The 24,682-nt window shown below is 34.9% G+C and overlaps 1 protein-coding gene and 1 long non-coding RNA gene across 3 annotated transcripts in view; one reads left to right on the top strand and one right to left on the bottom strand.

Annotated features, from left to right (window-relative positions):
• Positions 1–3,086: 3,086 nt before the first annotated feature.
• The window catches only part of atf6 (activating transcription factor 6), a 58,402-nt gene continuing 36,806 nt past the window's right edge, over positions 3,087–24,682 (top strand). The window contains exons 1-7 of one of the 2 annotated variants that reach the window (XR_015517692.1): positions 3,087–3,337; positions 3,907–3,986; positions 5,407–5,494; positions 5,698–5,795; positions 9,818–9,944; positions 10,048–10,248; positions 14,309–14,490. Coding sequence is in view for 1 of the 2 variants with exons in the window: in NM_001110519.1 (NP_001103989.1) it covers positions 3,247–3,337; positions 3,907–3,986; positions 5,407–5,494; positions 5,698–5,795; positions 9,818–9,944; positions 10,048–10,248; positions 14,309–14,490 (867 nt within the window). In the remaining variant the exon portion in view is untranslated. 2 annotated transcript variants of the gene reach the window in all.
• On the bottom strand, positions 3,926–5,713 carry LOC147839380 (uncharacterized). The gene is made up of 2 exons (XR_015518664.1): positions 4,364–5,713; positions 3,926–4,067 (listed from the first exon to the last, which is right to left on the bottom strand). It is a non-coding gene; the product is annotated as an uncharacterized LOC147839380 (long non-coding RNA).

Genomic DNA, 24,682 nt, shown 5'->3' with positions numbered 1-24,682 from the left:
TTAATCCTCAGACTGTTAGTGTGAGGGGGCTGGTGGGTTTATACACAATTAACCTGAATGGACCATACTGGTTTACGATTGGCTAAAATAAAAATAAAAAGCCTCACAGACCTCTCACACAAATGAGTTTATCTAATTGTATGCTTTTGTCTTAAAACACTCAGAATGGATGATATTCACAGTGCTTAATGTGTAAACCTCATCTATATTCAAATATTGTTTTAATCAAACTTGTTACACAATCATGTTTTGTTTCATTTTGTTCACTCACAGCTTCAGTGAAATTGAATTTTAAATAAATCAGCAGGTACATACACAAACGTTAGGTTAGGTAAAAAAAAAAAAAAACATTTCATGGATAAAGTGGGAATGAGGTTCAGACCCAGCAGACATTGTTGTAGACCACCTCAGGTTAAGCTGACAACGTCCTAGGAAAACCAACAAGATTATAGCTATGAACACCTGCTCCAAATCTTCAAAGCAGCCAATGCGACCTGCTGGTCTGACATTTATTTAGTACCTTAAATAAGCAACCTGTTCTATGCACTCTTAAAAAACAAAGGCTCTGTATTGGCATCCCCATTTCCATAAATAAGCATTTAACATCCACCTTTTAATTGAACAAAACAGACTTTAAAATGCAATACAAATGATTCTTTTAAGATCTTTGAAGACATGCTTTTTGTATCTTTGTTTTTAAAGAGTGTAAAGCTCTGCCAGTTGGATTTACAAAACAGCTCTATTTTTTCCCTGGATTTTGTTATCTGATGTTTTAATTGGTTCATTTTGTTTACTTTAAAATCATACTTAGTAGCTGCTGCGCCTGGTAATTGATCTATACTTTACTTTATTGTCACAAAGAATTACATTTATTCTTGCTGATGAACAGATCTGTTAAATAATTAGTAACAGATCTTGCTCTTATCTCACACTGATGCTTTGAATATGATATCGAGTGACCAAGGTTGTGTAGCAAGCACATAGCCAAATGCCAAAGTGTCATCTTGCAAGCAGTAAATAGATGTCTATATTCAACGCTATCAGAAATAGCATCTTTCTGTAATTGACTGCAGTGATGCAATTCATATGCTCATCAAGATTATTAATTCCTTACTTAGGCTAGGCCATTCAGCAAAACGTTGCAATCAGTTTATGGAAACCTGTGAAAGTAGATGGAAGAAAGAGACTATGACAATTTAAGTCAACTGATCAAGAATGTCACCTCACATTTTTAGAGTTATTTGGGTGTTGGGTGTAATTTGGGTGTTTATGCATGCACGCATCCAGTTTTTATTCAGTATGCGAATTATACATTGACAATTGGGGGTTGGGGGGGGGGGTAAACTTTTTATGTAATACTTCAGTGTATAAATTTATTTAAATTACATCTATTTTCGGATCGGCTATTTAGAGTATTCTGACCTGCTTAGCTATTTTTGGTCAGACTATACAAACAACGAATCTAATTTGACTACTTTTAGGCTTTATGTAGAAACAAACACCTATTGTTTGAGAAATCAATTTTGTGAACTCTTACGGTGCTCTAAATCTGTTTTTATTATTGGACAACTTTCGTCTCACAAATTTTAAAACAAACAATAACTTTTCATCGCCACAGTAGAATGAACCACCAACTTATTCAGCACGTTTTTACGCAGCGGATGCCCCTCCTGCCGCAACCCATCTCTGGGAAACATCCACACACACTCATTCACAGACACACTCATACACTACGGACAATTTAGCCTACCCAATTCACCTGTACCACATGTCTTTGGACTGAGGGGGAAACCGGAGACCCCGGAGGAAACCCACACGAACACGGGGAGAACATGCAAACTCCACACAGAAACGTCAACTGACCCAGTGGAAGCTCGTACCATTGACCTTCTTGCTGTGAGGTGAAAGCACAACCTACTGCGCCACCAAAATAATTTATATGATTATAAAAAAAAATTCCTCTCTATCCTTATGCACAAGTTTTAAAAGTGACATTGATGTACCTGCTCTTTCTGGGAAACGTCTACTTAAAGTGTAACTCATTTATTTTCGAAATTTCCTTTTGTTCAATCTTTTTGGAATTAAGTGCTTTTTTGAAAATGCTTTCATTATCCACAATAATCTTAATCTTTGTTTAAGACTTAATCAAAACACCTTGTTTTGGGGTTTACACTAATATATATAGCAAAATTTTATATCTATAAATGTAAATTAATGCAAATCCTTTTTAGCATATATATTTGTTTGGAATAATAAAATATTAGATATAAAAATAAATCTCTTTTTTAAAATAACTGGTTTAATAAAATATACTTTTAGTTAGTCAGTTTTAGTTCTTTCTTACATTAAAAAAGTAGGTGTGTTTACATGCTGCGAGTTTATATGCAGGCTATCTGCGTGTGTTAATGTGGATGTTTGTGTGAAGTTCGAGTTGAAGTCAGATTTATTAGCCCCCCTTTGAATTTTTTTCCTTCTTTTTTAATATTTCCAAAATTATGTTTAACAGAGCAAGGAAATTTTCACAGTATAATAATCTGATAATATTTTTTCTTCTGGAGAAAGTCTTATTTGTTTTATTTCGGCCTGAATCAAAGCAGTTTTTAATTTTTTAAACATCTCTTTAAGGTCAAAATTATTTGACCTTAAAGGGGGGCTAAAAATTCAGGGGGGCTAATTATTCTAACTTAAACTGTATATGGGTGTATGCATGCAAGTTAATTAACAGAAGTTTCCAAAAAGTCTTGCATGAAAGTTTAATAAAAATATTTTGAAAAACATTTATCGTTCAATAAGCATAACGATGTTTTGGACAGCTATGAAAATTAGATTATAAATAAGCTTTGCAAGACTGCAATGAAAACTGCAAAGCAAATATATACACCAAACTAGTGTGTTAAAAACATTTGATGTGTCAAAACAGTTCAATCCTTTTTTGATCAGCGTTTTTTTTTTACAATAAAAGAACTGATTCTTCAAAATGACTCCCTAAGTTAGAGCAAAACCGACAGTCTACTCCCCCCGTGTGGTGAAGAGATGAAGAACAACAAGGCAGGTTTTAGGTAATGATTTGAACCACTTCGGCACCCGTAGAACTACCGTAAAACAAGACGTGTACTTGGTGCATTATTGTTATGCAGTTTCATCAGAATCGGGAAAAGCGAGAGTGTTTGTTACTACACGCAGAGCTCTGTAACTAGCGTCCGTCATTCGACTCACTTTTACTGTTACTAATGTTTTCAAGGCACAATGTCGTCGAATTTAATGTTAGATTTAATGAATCCTTCGATGAGTAGTAAGGAAGTGGGAGATATTTCCATCGACCAGGATGGAGAGTGGGGTAAGATACACGTTCTAGATAAATCCATGACAGCGTGAGTCTTCTATGAGTCTTCAAGTGCAATAAAGACTGTAAATACTTATGGTATGAACAAGAATGCGGAGTCGTATGTAAAATAATCTCTAAAGAGCAATGTAGATATTTAAGTTTCACAACATAACAGATGGGTGAACTTGTCTCATTCATCCGCAGTTCACAAGCATAAAGATAGACGAATTTGACTTCAAATGTAATTATTTCTATTCGTTTTACAACTGCATTTTTACACATGCGTATGGTTGTGCTATTATGTAACATTATGCATTCAGTTCATACACCCTGACTGTCTTTTGAAGAAAAAAGTGTCCTTTAGGCTTAGGTTAACAGAAAGAAACTGAAATGCATACCAAATGTTCTGTGTTACGCCTCATTGTTTACATGCAGCTTGAGCTGGACACAAACCCGCATTAAAGGAAATGGATACTTATTTGGACTTGATTTGTTTCAGCACTTTGTTTTTTGGGCCTTACTCTGTAACTAAGCTTTGCTCCTGTCAAGTTTAGTTCACATATTATATTTTACATTTCTAGACATCAGTTTGTTTGATGAGCTGGAGGATCTTGGAGATGCTGATGAGCTTCTGGAGGCGCTGGTGAAGAGTGTAGGCTATGTGAGTCAAACATCTGTCAAGGCAATCTGTACAAGCGTGTTCATGTTTTTAAAGAATTATATTATTTTATTAACTTTTGAACTGTATAGTCTTAATTAAATAACAATGTACTCCTTTTTAAAAGTTAATTTATCTTCTCTTTTTGTTCTAAATATGTTCTCTGAAGACATGTTTACCAGTGCAAGAGAGGGACATCTGTTAACAACAACAATCCATTCAGTTATGGAAAATATAGGAAATTATTTTGTTGGCAAAATACTTCATTAAATACAATTGAAGTCAGAATTATTAGTCTTCTGAATTATTAGCCCCCTTGTTTATTTTGTCCTCAATTTCTGAAGAATTTTTGACACGTTTCTAAACATAAGTTTTAATACCTCATGTCTAATAACTGATTTATTTTATCTTTGCCATGATGAAATTAAATAACATTAAAATACTAATAACATAACATACTAGATATTTTTAAGACACGTCTGTACAGCTTAAAGTGACATTTAAAGGTTTTACAAGGTTAATTTGGTTAACTAGTCAGGTTAGGGTAATTAGGCAAGTCATTGTATAATGATGGTTTGTTCTGTAAACTATTAAAATAATATAGCTTAAAGGGGCTAATAATTTTGACTTTAAATTTGGTTTCAAAAAATAAAAGCTGCTTTTAATCTAGCCGAAATAAAACAAATAAGACTTTCTCTTGAAGAAAAATATTATCAGACATACTGTGAAAATGTCCTTGATCTGTTAATTATAATTAGGGAAATTTTAAAAAGACAAAAAAAAAAAGTCTAATTGGGGTAATAATTTTGACTTCAACTGTACTTAAAGAAAACTTTTTTTTTGTTGTTGATAAAACTACTTTTTGATTTTAACTAATTACAATGCAAAAAGGAGGCCTAAACATGTCAAGTTTTTATTTGTATGTAAAACTTTTCAATATTTAAAATTATTAGCAATAGCATTCCTGTATTTATTTACACAAATGTTTATTTTAATTTGGTGTCTGTTTATTTAATACAATTCTTAATGTTTGTTTTTAAAGTTTTTTTTTTTGTTGTCATCCATTGCTAATGTATTGCTCACATTTTGGTTTATAATTTTTTGTTTGAATTTTAAATAATAATAATAATAATAATAATACAACAATTAAATCGGTTTTAGATTTACAAACTTAAGTCAGCATTACAAATTTTCCCTTATTTGAGAGTTTAATTTACATTTATAAATTATAATAAGGAAAAAAAGACAACTGCAAATAATCCTCATTGTTTATTTAAAATTTGCAACACACCGAACTGAACTTCAATTCTGAAATCTGGACTTTAGTAGAACTTCTATGTTAAGTGGCTTTGACATAATCTACATTGTAAAAGCACTATATAAATAAACATGAATTGAATGGAATTTATTTGTCCTACTTTAGGACACATCTGTTCCTGACCTGAACTTTGGCACTGAGCAACCAGCATGGAGCTCAGATGGATGGAGAGAAACCAGCAGCCCTCGATCAGGTACTTGTTTTCAGTTTTAGACTTTCTTCAAATGTTGTAAATTTCCTATGGCAGCGATTTGAAGAGAAACTATTCAAATATCACAAAAATAAAATGTGCATAAGCTTTTTTAAACAGCATTGGGGGTATTATGTTGCTGTGTCCATGTGAAGGATCCGATTTCATTGTTTTTAATACTATCCTTGTTTACACTGCTTCCACAGATGGGGATGTAACTGTGGACTCACTGTCACCAAACCACACATTCAGTTCAGTGTCATCACCAGCGTCAGTGGAGCCTCAGTCACCGTACTCCACACATGTGAGTTAAACTCCACCCCAAAACAAATATACACAGACCTTTAGCATTTCTATCCATGGAAGTTTGCATCTGATTTGTCAGTTGACTTCCAATGGTTTTGTTTACAATCACAGTCAAACTAACGTGCTGGTTTTTTAAATATATTGACAATCATAAGGTGAAGAAAAAATCCTATACATTTTATTCAATTATTATTATTATTTTTTATTCATTTGTTCATTTATTTATTTATTTATTTATTTATTTATTTATTTATTTATTTATTTATTTATTCATTTATTCATTTATTCATTCATTCATTTAAAAAAAGAGATAGTCCACCTGGAATGAAAATGTACTCACTATTTACTCTCCCTCAAGTCCCCTCCCTCAAACTTTATCTATTGAACGCAAAATAAGATATTTTGAAGAATTTTGGAAACCAGTAGCCATTGTCGTCCATGGGAGGGAATGAAAATACTATAGATGCCAAAGGCTTTTGTTTTCCAGCATTCTTTGAAATATCTTATTTTGTGTTCAACAACAAAATAAATAAAATAAAATGAATAAAATAAAACAAAATAAAATAAATGCAAATCAAAGAAAGGTTTGAATATGCTTGAGGGTTAGTAAATGTCACCCTAAATGTTTGGTTGAATTAACTTTGTAATTTATAGGTCTATAAAATAAAATATTATACATACAGAAATTTAGTTTTTATTTAAGGTGTTTTTTTTTAAAGAGCCCATATTATACATGAAATAGGGTCATATCCTGGTTGTAAGGGTCTCCAACAACAGTCTAATATGCATGCAAGGTCAAAAAACACTTTCATGGTCTTATAATCTGCATTTATTTTTACCTAATTATCCCAGCGACTCCTGTATGAATCGTCCAGTGATTCATTTGTTCCCAAACCCCTCCTTAGCGCGGAGCTAATCTGCGCTGATTGGACCGATGACAGTCTGTCGCGATTGGTCGACTGCCTTCAGTCAGAGAGGGAAATGGCCAATAGCTAATCAGCAATTTAAAAAGTAATCACAGTTCATACACGCTCGATAGTGTAGGCGTGGATTTTAGCTGCCACACTATGGCGAGTGGATAGTGCCACGGATAACCGAACGAAGGAGACAGTCGTGTACTCGCCATACCACACACACACCTCCGGATGACAACGCTCCCGCTTCCGCCCGCACCCGCCAGGTTTTAGCCTGAGAACCCGCTCCGTTTTCTGCCCGCCGCGCCCGGTCCCGCTAGAGCGGAGAACACAACCAAAAATCACCCAGTAAACACACACACACACAGCACAAAGCACACAAAACTCGTTCGTTCGTTCGCTCTCTCGCTCTCGCTCTCTCTCTCTCTCTCTCTCTCTCTCTCTCTCTCATACGCGCGCACTAACACACACACAAGCACCACGCAGACTCTCTCTTTCTAATTCGCATAGCAATATCCGTGACATTGCTAGACAGCCCGCTCCCGTCCCAAATTAAACCCGTTACCGACCGCTCCTGCGATTTATTCGGAAATTTATTCCCGCGGCTGTCCCCGCGCCAGATTTCTGCGCGTTATATTATCTTAAGATAATTATATTATCTTATCGCGTGCAAAGTCACGTTAAAAACGCGACGCGTGCTGTTTGTTTATGGAGCTCCGTGCTAGAGTTCTGCTCCCGCGATTTATTCGGAAATTTATTCCCGCGGCTGTCCCCGCGCCAGATTTCTGCGGCGCGGGAATAAATTTCCGAATAAATCGCGGGAGCAGAACTCTAGCACAGAGCTCCATAAACAAACAGCACGCGTCGCGTTTTTAACGTGACTTTGCACGCGATAAGATAATATATCCAGTTAACCTGATACAGTACACGCGGTTACAAGTAACAAATCACAACTAAATACATTTGCAAGCTAGAGTAAACGAGGCAACAACTTTAACCGCACGTACTTACACTTGAGAAATGGAAGAAACCCATCCTGACGTCCATCAGTTACTCTTTACTGATCCTTCCTTTAACAAACTCAGATGAAGTATTCTTTGTAGTATGTAGCTTCCAGAAGTTTCCAACTGCTTGGTTATAATGCTGAGGTTTCATCTTTGGGTAGAGACTCAATATATCCATCTGCAGTGTGACTTCAATCGACCGGCATGTTTGTGTGCGTGTGTTTGTGGGTGTGCGTGTGTTTGTGGGTGTGTGTGTGTCTGGGTTTCTGCGTCAGAGGGCGGGGCCTCAGGTTTGAAATCTCCCGGGTTTGCGCGTGCACGTGAATAACTTGGTTTCGTTCGTACGTCATGGCGAAACACCTAATGAGTCGGTATCAAGGCGACTCGTTTGAAGCACTATGAGTCGACTCTTTTATAGATGAATCAACCGTTTCAAACACTGTATTCTTACAGATTTAAGCCTTAGCTGGATACTTCACTTCACTTAGAGCTGTGTTACACACTACATGGAGGGGAATTTTCAAAAACCCATAATATGGGCTCTTTAATGTGTTTTAATGTAATGACGTCATCCGTCAGATGCCCAGATGGAGTGTGTTTGGGGTGCGCTGGTCCTGCCAGCTGCTGTAGTTCAGAGATCAAGAGTACACACACACACACCCATACACCCATGTGAATTAGGCGTCTAATTAAGACTTTAATGTGTTAACAAATGTCTTGATGATCTCTCAGCACATCATCAAACTAATGAATCCATCTGACATAAAGATGTGTCTAGTCCTATTTTGTAATGCGTGCTGACAGTTCAAGGTGTATTTGCAGAAATCACACAGCGTCTCTTTCAAGGTTGACTCAAAAAGAAGCCAAGAACAAAGAAAGCCTAATGATTAAATCCTGTTGTTGACTTTAAACCTTTATGAAGTAAAATTCTTGGTGGCTTACAGTTCAAGTACATGTATTCAGACCATGCACTGAATGTTAACACGTCTTGTTGAATAAGTGCTTTTACAGTCATGGTTTTAAAATAATTGTGCTTAACCATCTGTGTGTGTGATCATGGTAATGTCGTTGGTTTACGTTAATAAACAGCTGAAGCACAAACTAATAAATATAGCAAGTTTCCTGCTGACTTAAAAAACAAAAAAAAAAAAACTAAGCGTTCTAAACTAAAAACTGTATTAAAAACATCACAGCTCAACAGATGGATTCATGGATGGTTATGTTTTGACATTACTACTAAGACACTTGTTTGTTAATGCAGTTTATTAGGGTTATTAAAACATCAGTTATAGTTATAAATGTATAGTATTAACATTTAACAGCACATTGTTGTGCATGTAAACTATTTATTTCAGTAAAAACTGTCACGTTATATCTAACAAAAATGCTTATCTCAGTGTCACCTCTACATTTAAAATAAATCTAATAATATTTAACATACTATACATGCCATATTCTGACTGTGAATACATTTTGATCTAACTGAATGATTCAACATCCTGGGATGTGCATTCAAGGCATTTCTGCTTTCAGCAAAAAGACGGATTGATTAATAAATGTAAATAAAGGGGTCTCTGTGTATTATAAGTGTTGGACTATTTATTTATTTTATATGTTAAAAGCATAATGGCACGTGGCTAAAGTTGAAAAGAAAAAAATATGTGGTAACACTGGTGCTCTGTATTTTTTTCTTTTATATGGCTTTATTTTATGATTTGACCTATTTATTTTATTACCACCTAATGTTGGAAAAGGAAGTAATGATATGTATATTTAAAACCATCTGCATTCGCATGCCATTATTCCCATGCTTATCTTCACTCTCAGTTCTTTGTCCATCTGTCAGCTTTTTGCAGTGTCCAATATGTGAGAAAAGCTTTCTCATGGCATATCAAATGCATTGTAAACTCTGTTTCCTGACCCAATAAATTGATGTCAGCTTTAAAGTCTTGTAAACGTGTTAACACTTTTTTTTTACTTTTAAACTAAACATGCTCATTGGTGGCTTGTCTTTTAGAGGCCTAACTAACTATTCCACTACACATTTTACATATCGCTATTACTTTTCCCTTTTATTTAATTGTTTTCAAAATGAATTTCAGGATGAGGCACTGTCTCCAGACTCGTGGCGTTCCCATCCCTCTCCGCTGTCCGTCTGCTCTGACTCCAGTGGATTTACTGAGGCATCTAATGAGAAGAAGCCATCTAAGAGGACCAATCAGACAAAAGGTAAGTGAAATAGTCTAAAAGCGTGAGCTTCTGTTTTATTGAATAAAGAACATCCAAATTTTTGGAATATGGTTGATTTTTAACAGTCCGTTTGTTCTCACAGCCAAACCTCTCCAACCAGCAAAAAGACCCATCCAGGTGTGCCCCAAGGTTTCCATTCAGCCTAAACCAATCATTACAGCTGTTCCCATCTCCCGTCCGGCAGCCCCTCTTCAAACCAAGATCATCATCCAGCCGCTTCAGGCCACAGTTCTGCCTGTGGTGAAACCTCCACCTGTCACTATTCAACCAGCGCCCCCTACAGGTAATAAAAAAAACACACCCTATTTTAAACTTTTATTTTATTTCTTAAGTGAGATGCATAATAGCAGGTCTCAATTTGTTTGATCAGCTATTTTTTATTTAGTTTTTTTTTTGCTGTAGGTAAAACAATTGGATTTCAGGCTGTATTGAGGGTTTCTGTTTATGCATACAAAAAACAACAGATGGCGCTAGATTTCCTTTTTTGAGTAACTGGTGGGCTTCTTATGCTAATGTATGTCATAAAGAAAACCTATGGTAGAGTTGTTCTTCAGTTGCTTTTTGTTCACCTTTTGAGTGTTGAAGTAGATGTGAATGAACTTTCTGACCAAAAACAAATTTTGTTTTCTCCATGTTATATGTGATTTTTAGGGTAAATTAATTGTGCATCAAAGGTGATTTTTTTAATTGGGGGAAATATACATAATTACACTCAAAAAATTACTTTTGCTGCTTGTTCAAACTACTTACTTAACATGAGTTAACACAACTCCCAAGGTTTTTTTTAACAACTTAATTGTTTTATATGCAGTCCACTTAAATTTGTAAAAATGATTACGTTAACTTAATCAATTTGTGTTGGTACAAAATGAAGGAATTTTGTGAATCCCAGCATTTTTTTTAGTGTACAGAAATTGACAAATATATTAAATGATTGTCCACATTTTGCTTATGCATACAACATCAGAATAATGTAGCTACTTGTTAACAATGTTTATATATTATAAGACAGGTGTAGTATAGTTTATAGTATATGCGTCTGAGCTAACTTACCTGAACTGTCTGCATCACTGCTCTTATCTAATGTCCAATCTAATCCATTCTCATGGTCACTAAAACCCATATCATCCTCAATTTTATCTGCAGGAAGAGCCAGTTTTGTCCTTTTCTTCTTTCACTTTCCATAGAACATGATGGTGCTCGCTAATACACTTTTTCCTGTATTTATATCTAATCAAAAGTATTGCTGTTAAAATTTGACTTTTATCCATAATTCAAATGCCATTACCATATGAATAATCAACATTATATTACTAGAGTTTATGTTGTTGTTATTGTTACATCTTAAAAGACCACAGCTAACCTTGCTAGCTAGCTAACCCATTGCTATATTGCACATTCCACTATTGGACAGTGTTGCCATTTGTACATACATTTGATCGATTTACAAAAAAATAATCTGATTAACTTTTTTGAGTTGTGAACATGTCATCAAAACTGACTAGAGGTGATATTTCAGATGTTCTTGTGGATTTGACATAATTTGATCCTTTGTTTTTATTGACGTTTACATTTGCACTCAGCAACTACTCACAATAAACGCCAGTCTGTCAGAAATCGCGCCACAGAAAAACTCTGCATGTCATGTGACTTATCCGAAGCACATCATTGGCTAAGCTACGGTCTTCTCTTTTTCCAACAAAATAAATAGAATGTCTGTCTTAAAGAAACAGTGCCAGGGAAATAAACATAAATATCATGCTCCCGATTGCCTACACCATGCGATAGAGTAGGGGTCACCAATCTCTGGTCTGGAGGGCCGGTGTCACTGCAGGATTTAACTCCAACTTGCCTCAACACACCTGCCTAGGTGTTTCAACTATACCTAGTAAGACCTTGATTAGCTTGTTCAGGTGTTTGATTAGAATTGGAGCTAAAATCTCCAGGACACTGGCCCTCCAGGAACAAGTTTGGTGACCACTGTGATAGAGGGTTTAATTAAAAATAATTTATTTTTATTTGTTATTAGCATTTCTTTTTTTTGCAACTTAATGTTTATTTTGAACATTGAATTGAGTACAATCATACGGCATTTCAAGGTACATTGGTATCTCAGTATGTGAACTTAGGTGGTATAAAAATTACGTGCATTATTGTCAGGTGTATTTACTACACAGTAGTACTCAAATTTTGTAAATTATCAAGTGAAAAACAGCATAAAGAGAAGAAAAATAAAATAAATAAATAAATAAATAATAAAAAAAATAAATAAATAAAATAAAATAAAAAATATATAAATAGATAAATAAATAAATAATAATAATAATAATAATAGGAAAAAGATAAAATAAAAATACAATAATCAAAAATAAATGAAAATTAAAACACTATTTACATCCAGGGTTAGAACACATGTCATATATTTCCTTCAAGAGTAATCTCAAGTGGCCATCTTCATTATACATATGGGGACACATTATAATATGAATAAGTGTAATCATGTACATGCATTAGCATATATTTATCTATCAGAGCATCATCTTCTATTCATTTATAGCAATAAAGTCAGGTCTTCTAACTAAAATATATTCAACCCATTTCCTCCATTTTCTCAGGAATATATCTTTCTTTAAGTTGACAACGAAGGTGATTCTTTCCATTGTATAAATCTCAATAGTTGCGTCTATCCAATTACTAAGGGTTGGTCGCTCTTGCTGTAGCCATTTGCGTGTGATTGCTTTGTTACTGGCAGCCATGAGAGCACGCATAAGGTATTAATTGTCTGCCGTTACCATATCTGGATCCACACAGCCAAAATATAACAATTTACTTTCTAGAGGTATATCTTTTTCAAATATATGTTCAAGAGCCTCCTGTATTTCTTTCCAGTATTCTTGAATATACATACATTCCCAAAAGATATGATAATGGTTTGCTTTATTGCATCCGCAGTTACGCCAGCATTTTGGAGACTTATTTGTATATTTAGCTGTTAGTGCTGGTGTTTTGAAATATCTAATAATGTTTTTCCAACAGTTTTCTTTCTGTTATTAGCATTTCTAACATATAGCAGTTGGCCAATATAACAAATGTTTCCAGTTGTTTTGTTTTAAAAGTAGTTTTTCCACCAAATAATTTAATAATTCTAACTCCTTGGAAGTTGATTGATTGCACAAATAATCAATAAAATATAAACTTTAAATTATAATAATAAATAAGCAAACTTTTTGTAATTTTGACAAGTTGACATGCTCTTTGTGACAACATATTTATTTTTTAAATTAGAGACATATAAAAAAAGACTAAGTAAGGATTTTAATAAAAAATTGTAAATCAAGAGAAGCTAAACATTCTTCAGTGTTTTTAGGAAACAACATTTCTCTTTGATTCAATTAGCTAATTCATTCTTACTCTAGTCAATGCTAATTTATTATGAGAGAGCCCAGTGGGCGACTCTGTTTAATGTCTTGAGTGTCTGTTTAATCTGTGACTGTCAGAAATCAGCAAGCTTCAGTATCCATTTCCTCAAAGCTAGAATAAACACTTACCTCACACACCTGGATACACAAGTGGAGCAGAAGGCAAGAACAGCCTGAATTCAAATCCTTTCCTCCATGCATCTTATCCGAAATATTATACATTCAAAAAAAGTCAACTCCAGCATGTCCAAGCATTCACATCATTTATTTTTACACAAGTTTTGAGTGTAACTGGCTTTTTAGGCTGAGAGGTTGCGTGTTGTTGCAGTTTGTTTTATAAATAGCACGTCACACAAAGCAACACAATATTTTTCACGTTTTCTCAATAGCCACCATTTGAGAAAACAAACAGCCACGAGCTGCTTGTATACGTGCCGAATCCATCAGTGCGAAACATAATGGAAATGCACTTTGAACTGATTGTGTTCGTGCCACAGTAATTATTTTCAGGCTCACCACAGAGTTTCAATGCAAGGTTAGTTCTAGTTTGTCGGAAGACTGATGGATAAGTCAGTGGGTGGCTGAGAGGATGGAAGTCGCTCTGAATGACCCCTGCCGGGACCGCTGCAAATTCCTCTCATTTAACTCAACACTAACAGCAACCCGTCATGCCTGACAAATTATGTTTGTCTGTGTTACCTGGAGGTGACTTGTTTTGCTCCTGGGTGAAGGATGGTGCTCTGCACAACTGTTTCCTTTGTGATTAAAACAACGTTTCACTCTCATTGGGGTTATTAAACCAGTCTGTGCTGTAAAAACTTTACTTTTAAGTCTTGCGATTTAATGGACATGAGTAAAAAGGAAACGAACTGGACATTCTTTTTCTTTATTTAAATGGTAAAGTGCTGTATGTGTCTATTGCAGGTCAGCTAATGCAGCTTCCTCAGCCCACTCAGGTTCTCCAGCTTCAGACGCCTCAGTCAATGCCCACGCGTGTAGTCACTGTGCCAGCACTGGCACAGGACAGACCCATCTCTCTTGTTGCTCCGGTAACAACATCTCCTGTGGTCACCATGACACTGCAAAATTCCACGCCTGACGATGATGTAAGTCTCTATTGCCAGAATTCATAACTTTTGCTAAAAAAAATAAACAATGGCTGTGTTTGAAAGCTTAGGCAGCTGATTGTCAAGTCAGGTTTATTGTCAAATATGCCTAACATTCTTGATGTACACTGAGACATCATTTTTTCTGTATTCTTCCGGATATCTTTTTTTTCTAAGCTTAATGGTGTGACCCCTGTAATTTTCGTAAATCTGCAGTATTTTTTTATTGCATGGTGGTGTCATTGTGAGGTTCATAGTGATCAAAGCAGACGACCTGATGGTTTGCACCTTCAGTATTCATCATTGTGCACAAGAAGCAGTAACTGCTTAATTCCGGACATCATTCAGGAATGTAACTGTAGACCTACCTAGGCCATTGAGTATATAACATAATGATATTGTGTAGTGCTATAATGTGCGTGGAGGCCGCTGACAATATGCAAGCTTATGGAATCGTTTTAAATGTATATGGCTGTGCACACTTTTTCCGCTCTCCGCTCTGCATGTCGCGACCACGTGCGCTCTATGTACGTTATGAATAAAGCCAGGGCGCAGCCTCGGTGAGCAAAGAGGGATTAAAAAAAAACTAATCTAAATTCAGGATAGGAGATTCTCGCTTCCGTCTCTCACCTATTTTAGCCATTTTAGTACCACAGCTGTACATTTAACATGATATTTTGTGTAGCATCTGCAATAATTATTTTGTTTTAGAAAATATAAGCTACAAAAAAAGCTCATATCAGCCATATTAGTTTGCGGAGTGTTCTGTGTTTTTATAATTATTATTTTTTGTTTGAATAATAAGCTAAACTATCTCCCTAATGTGAGTTTAACTTGTTTACAGAAAGGTAAGGTTGTTTTATTTGTGTTTACTGTTTGCTCTAGAGAAAAATGAGTGTTGAATTTCTGAATATTTAAAAACAAATTTGAATAAATGTTTAAGTTAGTATCCTTTTAGTTCCTTTCTTTAAATAGCACTCACAGCATTTTAGCGGTAAGAAGCTATGATACAGATTATTGAGCTGAAGCTTGACTACAAAATTAAATTGCAAATTAAATCAAAATGATCGCAATTAGATATTTTCCCCAAATCGCACAGCCCTAATTACAGTACATGTGATTAATACGAGTAACATCTGTGATGAAGATGTCAATAAAGTACATCAATATAACATGGGACAAAAATACACAATACTCAGTTCAGACAAGGCTTTAAGAATTAAGATTTCAGAACAGTGAACGTAATGATAATAAATATAAAAATAATAATTAATAAATATTGCTCAATAGATAGTATCTCAATTTCCAATTTGAGTGTGTTTTTTTTTTTTAGTTCACAAATGACACTTGGTCAAAGACTGTACTTGAATCTATTTGTCCATGATTTGATGGACCTAAGATGTTTACCAGAGGGCAGAAGTTAAAACTGAGGATTTCCAGCATGAGAATGATCCTTTAAGATTTTGCTTCCTTTTTGAGACTGTGTGCGATGTAAAGTTCCTTCAAAGAAAGGCAGAGGACATCCAATGATTTTTTTATTTTATTTTTTTATGTTGAATTAACTCTCTGGACTTCTCTCTAGAAATGGCATCGAAATGAAAAACACTGGTCAAAAACCTACATTTAGGTTTTTAGCTTTTAGTATTGTGGGATTTTGAAAGCTGCAAAGGACATGTCTATGCTGCCTTTGAATTTCAGTCAGATAAAGAGAACTACTGAGACAGGAAGTGAAGCAGAGTTTGGATTCTGAAGTGCCTTGCAACATTCCTACCTTAGAATGCTGCCTTCGAAGGAAGCGTTTTAGAACTTTGAGATGCAGCCAAGATATCTCTCCACACATCATCTCAAACGTTATTTTAATCATTACGAAATTATCAGGATTAAATCCAGCTTCAAAAGTATTTTTATAGTAATGTCCTGACCCTAAAGCCTAAACTGTATTGTATACAAGTCTTTTACTACGAAAAATTAGTCAAGATTTCCAGGAAAGGACATTTGTGCAGTTGTAACAATAAGGTATAATTGTGATAAATATTATCCTTCATAAGACCCTACATGTGCAGATGTGTGTAATTTGAGTGTGGAAGAAACCCAGTAATAGTACTTCTCAGTAATAGTGAGTACTGCATCACCGTCTAGTTCTAGAGCATTTGCTCAAGGACTTATAGCTGCTGTGTGTTATTTCCTGTCAAAAGAAATTTAATTGATTGACTTTCCCAAAAAGTGTGGCTGCGTAGCACTTTCCACATTGCTTTGTTTGTTTGGGTGTCTCAACATGGCAACAACAGTTCAGTCAATGGCAATAGTTTAGGGTGGGACTTGAAAAAGTAAAATGAATTAGAAACCTGTATGGTAACAGTTATAGGTGTGTACTGTATATGATAAAAGTCTTTACTATCTAATTGTCCTAATCATGCAAACACTGCACACTGCAACTTCTAATATAGAAAAAAGGACAGATAGAAGGGGAACCTGAATGGCCATGAATCTGGTCTTACTTTGGTATTACTCATCAAATGGTTCCTTAATCAATAGCTTGTGTTCTTCCAGATGTGCAGTCCTGACATCAGTGAAAAACCTTACCCAGATGTGAGAAATTAGACTGTTTATAGTTGAGAGAGGAGGAGAGAGTGTTATGGTAGAAACGGGAGAGATGGAGACTTCTAGGTGAGAAGAGCATTTGTTTCTATAGAAGGGATAATGTTGGATGAAGAGACTAAGCAGGAACCCTGGTTAAATGCTGTATCAAATGACGTTTAATGGTTAGTTCCCACAAAAATGAAAATTCTGTTAATAATTAGTCAATCTCATGTCCTTCCAAACCCCTGATATGAACAATCGTCTTTGGAACACAAATTAAGATATTTTAGATGTAATCTAAGAGCTGCTTGATGCTCCGTATACAGCAATGGTCCAAATCATTCAAAGTTAGGAAAGGGATCAAAAAACATCCTTAAAACAGATCCTATGCCTTTAATTGGAATCATATGAAGCTACAATACTACATTTGTGTCTGCACAAAGCAAAATTAAAAACTTTATTCAACAGTTTTCTCTCCTCGGTGTCAGTATAAGACATGCATGTGGACTGTGAAGTAATGTGTACACTGGATGTTGTGTACACATGACATCCTCTGTTTCAAAGAGTCAAGTCCAAGGTGCGGTATATGTCAGAAGGGAGAAACATGAATAAAGACCCTGGTATACTTAAAAATATATATGTATACTTAAAAATATATATCTTTTTTTTTTCTTTTTGAGTTTGAAACGGCTGAATGATGATAAACAAAACGGGGAAAGAAATCGAACTTCATATTCCCCTTTTACACTGTCAGGTCTTGATGCCCAATTTCCTATTTATTGCCTATATCTGATTTTCTTGCCTGTCCGTTTACACATTCTTTTAATTGTGACCCATATCTGATTCATGTGTTTACACTTGCCATGAAATTTATGATGTTGCACAAGCGTAAAGGAGGGTTCTAGCATCTGCGCCACACTAACCACGATGAAAGAAATTATCTTGGTTTTAGCTTGATTTAGAGAGGTCTCAGGTCTGGTGGGAGCAATTTGTGGCGACTGACCACTTTCCTTCATGTTTCCTGTTGTTGTTTTTTTTTTACTGCAACAGTGTCTCCACACCTGCTCTTCCTTCTATGTCATTAACCTGCAAAGAAGTACCATTGTTGCAAGTTTAATGACGTACAAAATGGAATGCCTCAATAAATCCGATCTGCCTGTTTACATAATAGTCGTATCGTCTCATATTCAATTTATGTCTGATTTATTTCCACATATGCAAGAGGCTTGAAACCGATCTCTGAATATCCGAATGCATTCTTTTTTCGTATTTACACGTTTATAGAACAGATCTGATCTGTGTCAAATATGAGCAAAAAAAATCGGAATTGGGTCACATTTAACTGTCAGTATAAATGGGGCCATAGAAGGTTGAGTTCCAGAAAACACCCACCGATTGTGTAATCATCATGAACCAATGGTTTGCTTTGGTGAGCTGTTTTGAATTGCCGAAATGAAGTAAAAAAAAAAAAACGTTATTTCAGCTGGATTTTGTTCAAAATCATTCCATTTCAGTTCATCCTTCAATTTCATGAATCAATTAATTTTCTCGTGAAAGTGTGCAATTTGGCACACTGGAGAAGAAACTGTTGAATAAAGTCTTTATATTAGTTTTACATGCACACAAAAGTATTCTCGTAGTTTGATAATATTCTGATTAAACTCCTGAAGGCATATGGTTTGATTTGAGGATGGTTTTTGGTATTTTATGGACTTTTAGAACCCCTGCTGTCTATGGAGGATGAGGGAGCTCTCAGATTTCACCTAAAATATATTAATATGTGTTCCAAAGACGAATGAATGTCTCAGAGGTATGGAATGACATGAAGGTGAGGAATTAATTACGGGTTTTCGGTTTATTCCCTTTATTAATCTGGGGTCACCACAGCGGAATGTACCGCCAACTTATCCAGCATTTGTTTTGTGCAGCGGTTGCCTTTCCAGCAGCAACCCGACACTGGGAAACACCATACACACTCAATCACACACATACTTTACGGGCAATTTAGCTTACCCAAATCACCCAGACCACATATCTTTGGACTTGTGTGGGAAACCGGAGCACTCAGAGGAAACCCACGTGAACACAGGAAGAACATGCAAACTCCACACAGAAACGCCAACTGACCCAGCCGAGGCTACAATATCATACAGTACTAAATTCATATTTAACAATCCTTTTATTATCCTTACACTTGATCAACTAAGGCATATTGTATTGAAGATGTTGTCATGCTGATTGAAGTATAGTGAAGTGGTCTGAAAAAAGGTCAAATTGTTGTTTCTTACTTTTGTTGTATTGCTCTATTCATCCCTGTGTTGTTGGAAATGGACAGACCATGAGCTCATGCTCTCATTATTTTCCATTAAACTATTTGTTCCGACATGGATTCAACTGACCTCAGATTAATTAAATAGAGTTCAGGATTAGTCTCAAATTCCTGTGCATTTGCTTCAGTCTTTTCCACTTTGGGTGTTGTTACAGCTTTGGTTGTGGACTTGAAATGTTCTCTGACTAAAAAATAATAATAATAAATAGCAGTGCACCTGTGTGTACATAGGTTTGGTTGATGTGTAGGTTGAGTGGCATTGATTGGGAGTGAACAGACCTCCATAGAAGTACTGATAAACATATGCCCTGTAATGAACATCGCTGGAAAATGTCAGAAATGACTGCTTAACGTCAGACTTTCTCACAACAGTTGTCAAAATCGTTGTCAGTCAGATAAAAAAGCTATTTTTTTTTAAATCCCAAAGCTTTAAAGAAGATAAAATGTTTTATCTTGCAACTTTACTATGAAATGTTATTAATAAATAGATTTACTGTTTCTTCTAAATAAAAATGTCCCTAATATTTTGTCATGTAATATTTATTATGGTACATACTAAGGTTAGTTAAGTAACAAATCAGATTTCCAAAAATTTTACCCTTTTTATTTACTTTTTATGAGAATTATTTTATTTTTTATTTTTTGTTATGTTTAAGACAATTTGGGAAACTAAATGCAGTGCTCAGCATATACAAGTACACCCCTCACAAATCCATGTTTTAAATTCTTATTTTAATAGGAAGCTATTTAATATTATATTTGTGCATATATATTAGATTAGTCCGTACTGAAGCCAAATCTGAAGCTTATCTAACAAAATAACTTACGATAATGGACCTAAAACTGGTACACCCAAAATATTAAATGCAAATTTAGCATTGTTTTCTCTGTCTTAATTGTAATAAGAGTATGTTTTAATTGTTTTCATGAAAATAGTATAAATAATACTCTTTATGCATTGTATTTGTCACTTTTAGCATTATTCATCTTGATTATGTTCATAGACTTTGGGATGATAATTACCTGTGTTGGCAGTAGATTGTTACCTGTGTCAGCACAGGGGTCATAGGAATTGTTTATCCATTTTATTACTGTAAATTAGGGCTGCACGATATTGGAAAAAAACAGATATTGCGATTATTTTATATTTCAATATGAATACAGCTGCTCAAGATTGTTTTAATAGCTCTATTTGACGATTTTCTGTACAGTATGTAGGTTCAGAAATTGAATAATTACAATGCAAAAAATGCTTTTCCTATTTTACTTTGTCTCGTTTCTCGTCCAAATATCTAAAAAAAAATCTTAGAATCAATGAAAAAATTTAGTTTTGTTTTCACCTTCAGGAGATAAAGTCAAAACTAAAAGTTTTTTTTTTCTTTTTTTTCCAAATGTGCCAATGGGTAAATTTAAATTATCTTATTTTTGCTTTGAAACGTAGGTATTTAAACTACAAACGACAAAAATTCTAAATAAGAAACTTTTTTTTTGTTGTTGTTGCATAAAGTATATAAATAATTAAATACAAATAATCTTTGTTACTTGCATGTCCTCCCCATGTTCATGGGGGTTTTCTCTGGGTGCTCCGGTTTCCTTCACAATGCGCTATATTCTATTCTAAATTGGTTGTAGTGTGTGTGTGTGGGTGTGAATTCAAGAGTGTATGGGTGTTTCCCAGTGCTGGGTTGTGGTTAGAAGGGCATCTGCTGTGTAAAACATACAGTATGCTGGATAAATTGACGGTTCATTCCGCTCTGGCGACCCCTGATTAATAAAAGGACAAGGCTGAAAAGAAAATGAATGAATAATCTGTTACATTTACTGACATTATAACTTTTTATGTCCAAATGTTTTAAGCTCTCTTAAAAATGTTCAGTCACAGGCCTTAAAAAAACATGCAAATTGTAAACTTTCACCTATTACGGTTAAACTTAGTAGTGAACCGCTTGGTGGTCTACAAGTTGGTCTACAAAGCACATGTGTTCTGTGGCTCCTAGTGAACTATAATTCAGACTCAACATTGCATATCTTGCGATGTGATGATTGCGGATGCACACATTGCAATATCGATAGTGAAATGATATATTGTGCAGTCCTACTGCAAATACATTTGTATAGTGCAATATATTAATTACTAAAAACCTATCTATATTATCTTAAAAACATATGTAATGCACTTCATCGCCACATCACAATGCAGTTGTTTGCTTCAAATCACCAAGATATCCAATCATAGCTGCAGTAATTGTTGTGCGCACAGAAGCTTTACATGCTTTACATTGGGTAAAAATGCATTGTGGCTCAGCACAGTTGAATGAGCTGTAACTGCTCCCATCCTGGTCTACTGAATGGACCCTGTATGTAAAGATCATATGTTTAAAACCCCTGTGGTGCAGCTTCCTGTGAGTTCTGCTTCTAAGTGTTAAAATATGACCCGTATCAGCTGTGCAGCCCCATACATGTGTGTTTCATTCTCATAGGCACATTTATGTTGTAGTTCACAGTAAGGCTACAAGAAATTGAAAAAAATAATAAAAACATTGCAGTGTTTAGTTTTTCCTCAATGTAGTTGAAGTCAAAATTATTTGCCCTCCTGTCAATTTCTTCTCTATTTTTTAAATATTTCCCAAAGGCTGGTTAACAGAGCAAGGATTTTTTTCCACGGTATGTTCTATAATATTTTTTCTTCTGGAGAAAGGCTTGTTTGCTAATCAAAAATTAGGAAAAAATATACAGGGGTAATAATTTAGGAGGGCTAATAGTTCTAATTTCAGTTGTATATTGCGATACGAGTATAAATTCACAAGGTGACTTATTTTGGGAGAAATTCATTATTTTACATTGATTGGGATGATTTTTTTGGAACTTTCTACAGGTTGGAAATGTACTTACGGTGTTAGCTGGATTGAAACACACCATTTACCCACATCACATAAATAGTTAACTATATGCGACAAGCAAAACATAATTAAATTGTGTTTTAAATGTTCTTTTCAATGGATTAAATAAAAAAAAAACAAAGACTGTTAAAAAAACTCAGGAGCCATGTGCACCCACTGACAAGTAAAAGCTGCTCTCTCTCTCTCTCTCTCTCTCTCTCTCTCTCTCTCTCTCTCTCTCTCTCTCTCTCTCTCTCTCTCTCTCTCTCTCTCTTTCTCTTTCTTTCAAGTTCAAAACTAGAATGCCAAAGCACTTTAAATATGTATATAAAATAGCCTATGTAATAAATTAACATCAAATTAATAAAATAATCAGCAAATGAGAAATAAATGACAGAAAAGTTAATAAAAACAGACATAATTGCAAGATTAAAACAATTAGATTTAAAAAAAAAAATAAGACTAATGCGTTGACTAACCATTACTAATGGTGTACATATATTTTGCAGCCAGTTTAGATGTCATTTCATCCTCTCCAAGTATATAGTAAAGTTTTTCTGAGTCGTTTAGAATAATGAATTTATTATTTACTTTTTCTCTCGGGCTCATGGCAGTGCATGCTCTTCCAACTGTGAAACCGGGTGGAAAGTAGTCTTTAATAAAAGAGTAATGCATTTAGAAAGATTCTACTAAATCGATTGCGGATGTTTGTTAAATTAAGCGGATACAAAAACTGTAAAAGGATGTTAATCATAGTACAAAAATGTGTCACTAAATATACTTGGGCGGCCGTTAATGTACCTGGGTGGCCCACCAAAGTAAAGTCTATCTGTGGGAAGCACTGGACATACAATATACAAAGAATCCTATAACCCAATTAATAAATAAATGTATAAACAAATCACAGATTAAAAAAAGATTTTGCAGAGACTCGTGTCAAACAGCCGTGTGTGTATAGACTTTCCTGTCACAAAATGCGGTGAAAATCTTGGATGACGGTAGTAGTTTAAGGTGTTTACATTCAGAGAGCAGTATTTACAGCAAATCTTTCCGCCCATAATATTGTAGTGATATTAACATACTGTAAACTTAGTAACTAAATGATTTTGACAAAGGTATGTCTTTAAAAACTGAAAGAGTACTGCTGAGGATACTAACTAACTTTTGTCATCTGTATAAACAAAGACATTGATCGCACACTCTCCAAACCTGTAGGGACAGGACAATCAAAGCGAACTGGAACAGCATCTTTTTTTTTTTTTTTTTTAAAGAAGACAAGCAGATTTCACCATTTCTAGATGTGAAAAGCTCTTGGGTAAAAAATGTTACTTAACAGGTTTTTGTTGCGTGTTAGCAGACCACTGTAATCCACACATGTGAGTCCACACGCCAGCTGCACTCTCATAGCGGGGAAATGAAAACAAAGCCTTCATTGCGGCACATTTATAAACGCAACACTGACCCATGTCTCTGAACAATTCTTCTTCTTCCATTTTTTTTTAATTACTGTTGGCAACAGAACGTGGCATCTCTGCCTTTTGTACAATGTAATGTGTAAAAACTGTCTTTGAAGCTATATCATGCATATCAATGAAGTTGAACCTCATTCACAAAAGAGTGCGCAGATTGGTTCAAGCCAAGTCTTTCTCGTGAATTAATGATGACAAATGAACAAAGACGGCACTTTGTACCGGCCGGTACAAACATCTAGTCTCCACGCTGGAATTTTCACAAGGATGTCATCACCGTGACGTAGCATCAAATTCTTTTTTTTTCAAACCAGAAGAACGAATTTGCTTGAAATAACAAAAAATCTTTGTTTTGAAATATGTGTCCTAATAGTGTTTTTTTTAACCTGGGATATATATAACGTGGGATTCCAGCCTCGCTGTCCTATGCCGATCCTTCCCTTCTCTCCGCTTCTCATGCTTTCCTGTCAATACTTTATACTGTCCTATACAATAAAGGCGAAAACCCCTAAAAAATTAAAAATAAATAAATAAATAAAAATAAACGCATGTCCCTAAATTATTAGGATTAAAAATTCTAATAAAAATCTGATCCTGCAATGTGACTTTTGCAGATTTGCACATTGTGATAACGATTCTGAAACAATATATTGTGAAGCCCTACCACACAGCTTGTGGTATTTTTGTACACCATGTTGAAGGTATTCGATTCACACAAGCTGTCATTTAGACTCGGTCGTGAATGCCTGAGACGAGAGAGAAGCAAAACAACTTCACACATTTATAGCAACAGTTATTGTCCCTGTATAAACCAGCGGCTTTCTTGTAAAAATCCACAGCATCTTTGCATGTTGCAATTCTACAGGTTTCAAATTTTACTGTAGTCTAAAATTATAAATCGTCTTATGTAACTTTAGAAATGTCAAATTTTCCAA

The sequence above is a fragment of the Danio rerio genome, chromosome 20 (assembly GCF_052040795.2).
Source record: "Danio rerio strain M-AB ecotype USA chromosome 20, GRCz13ab, whole genome shotgun sequence".
Lineage (NCBI taxonomy): Eukaryota > Metazoa > Chordata > Actinopteri > Cypriniformes > Danionidae > Danio > Danio rerio.
This window is presented reverse-complemented; position numbering and strand designations above follow the sequence as displayed.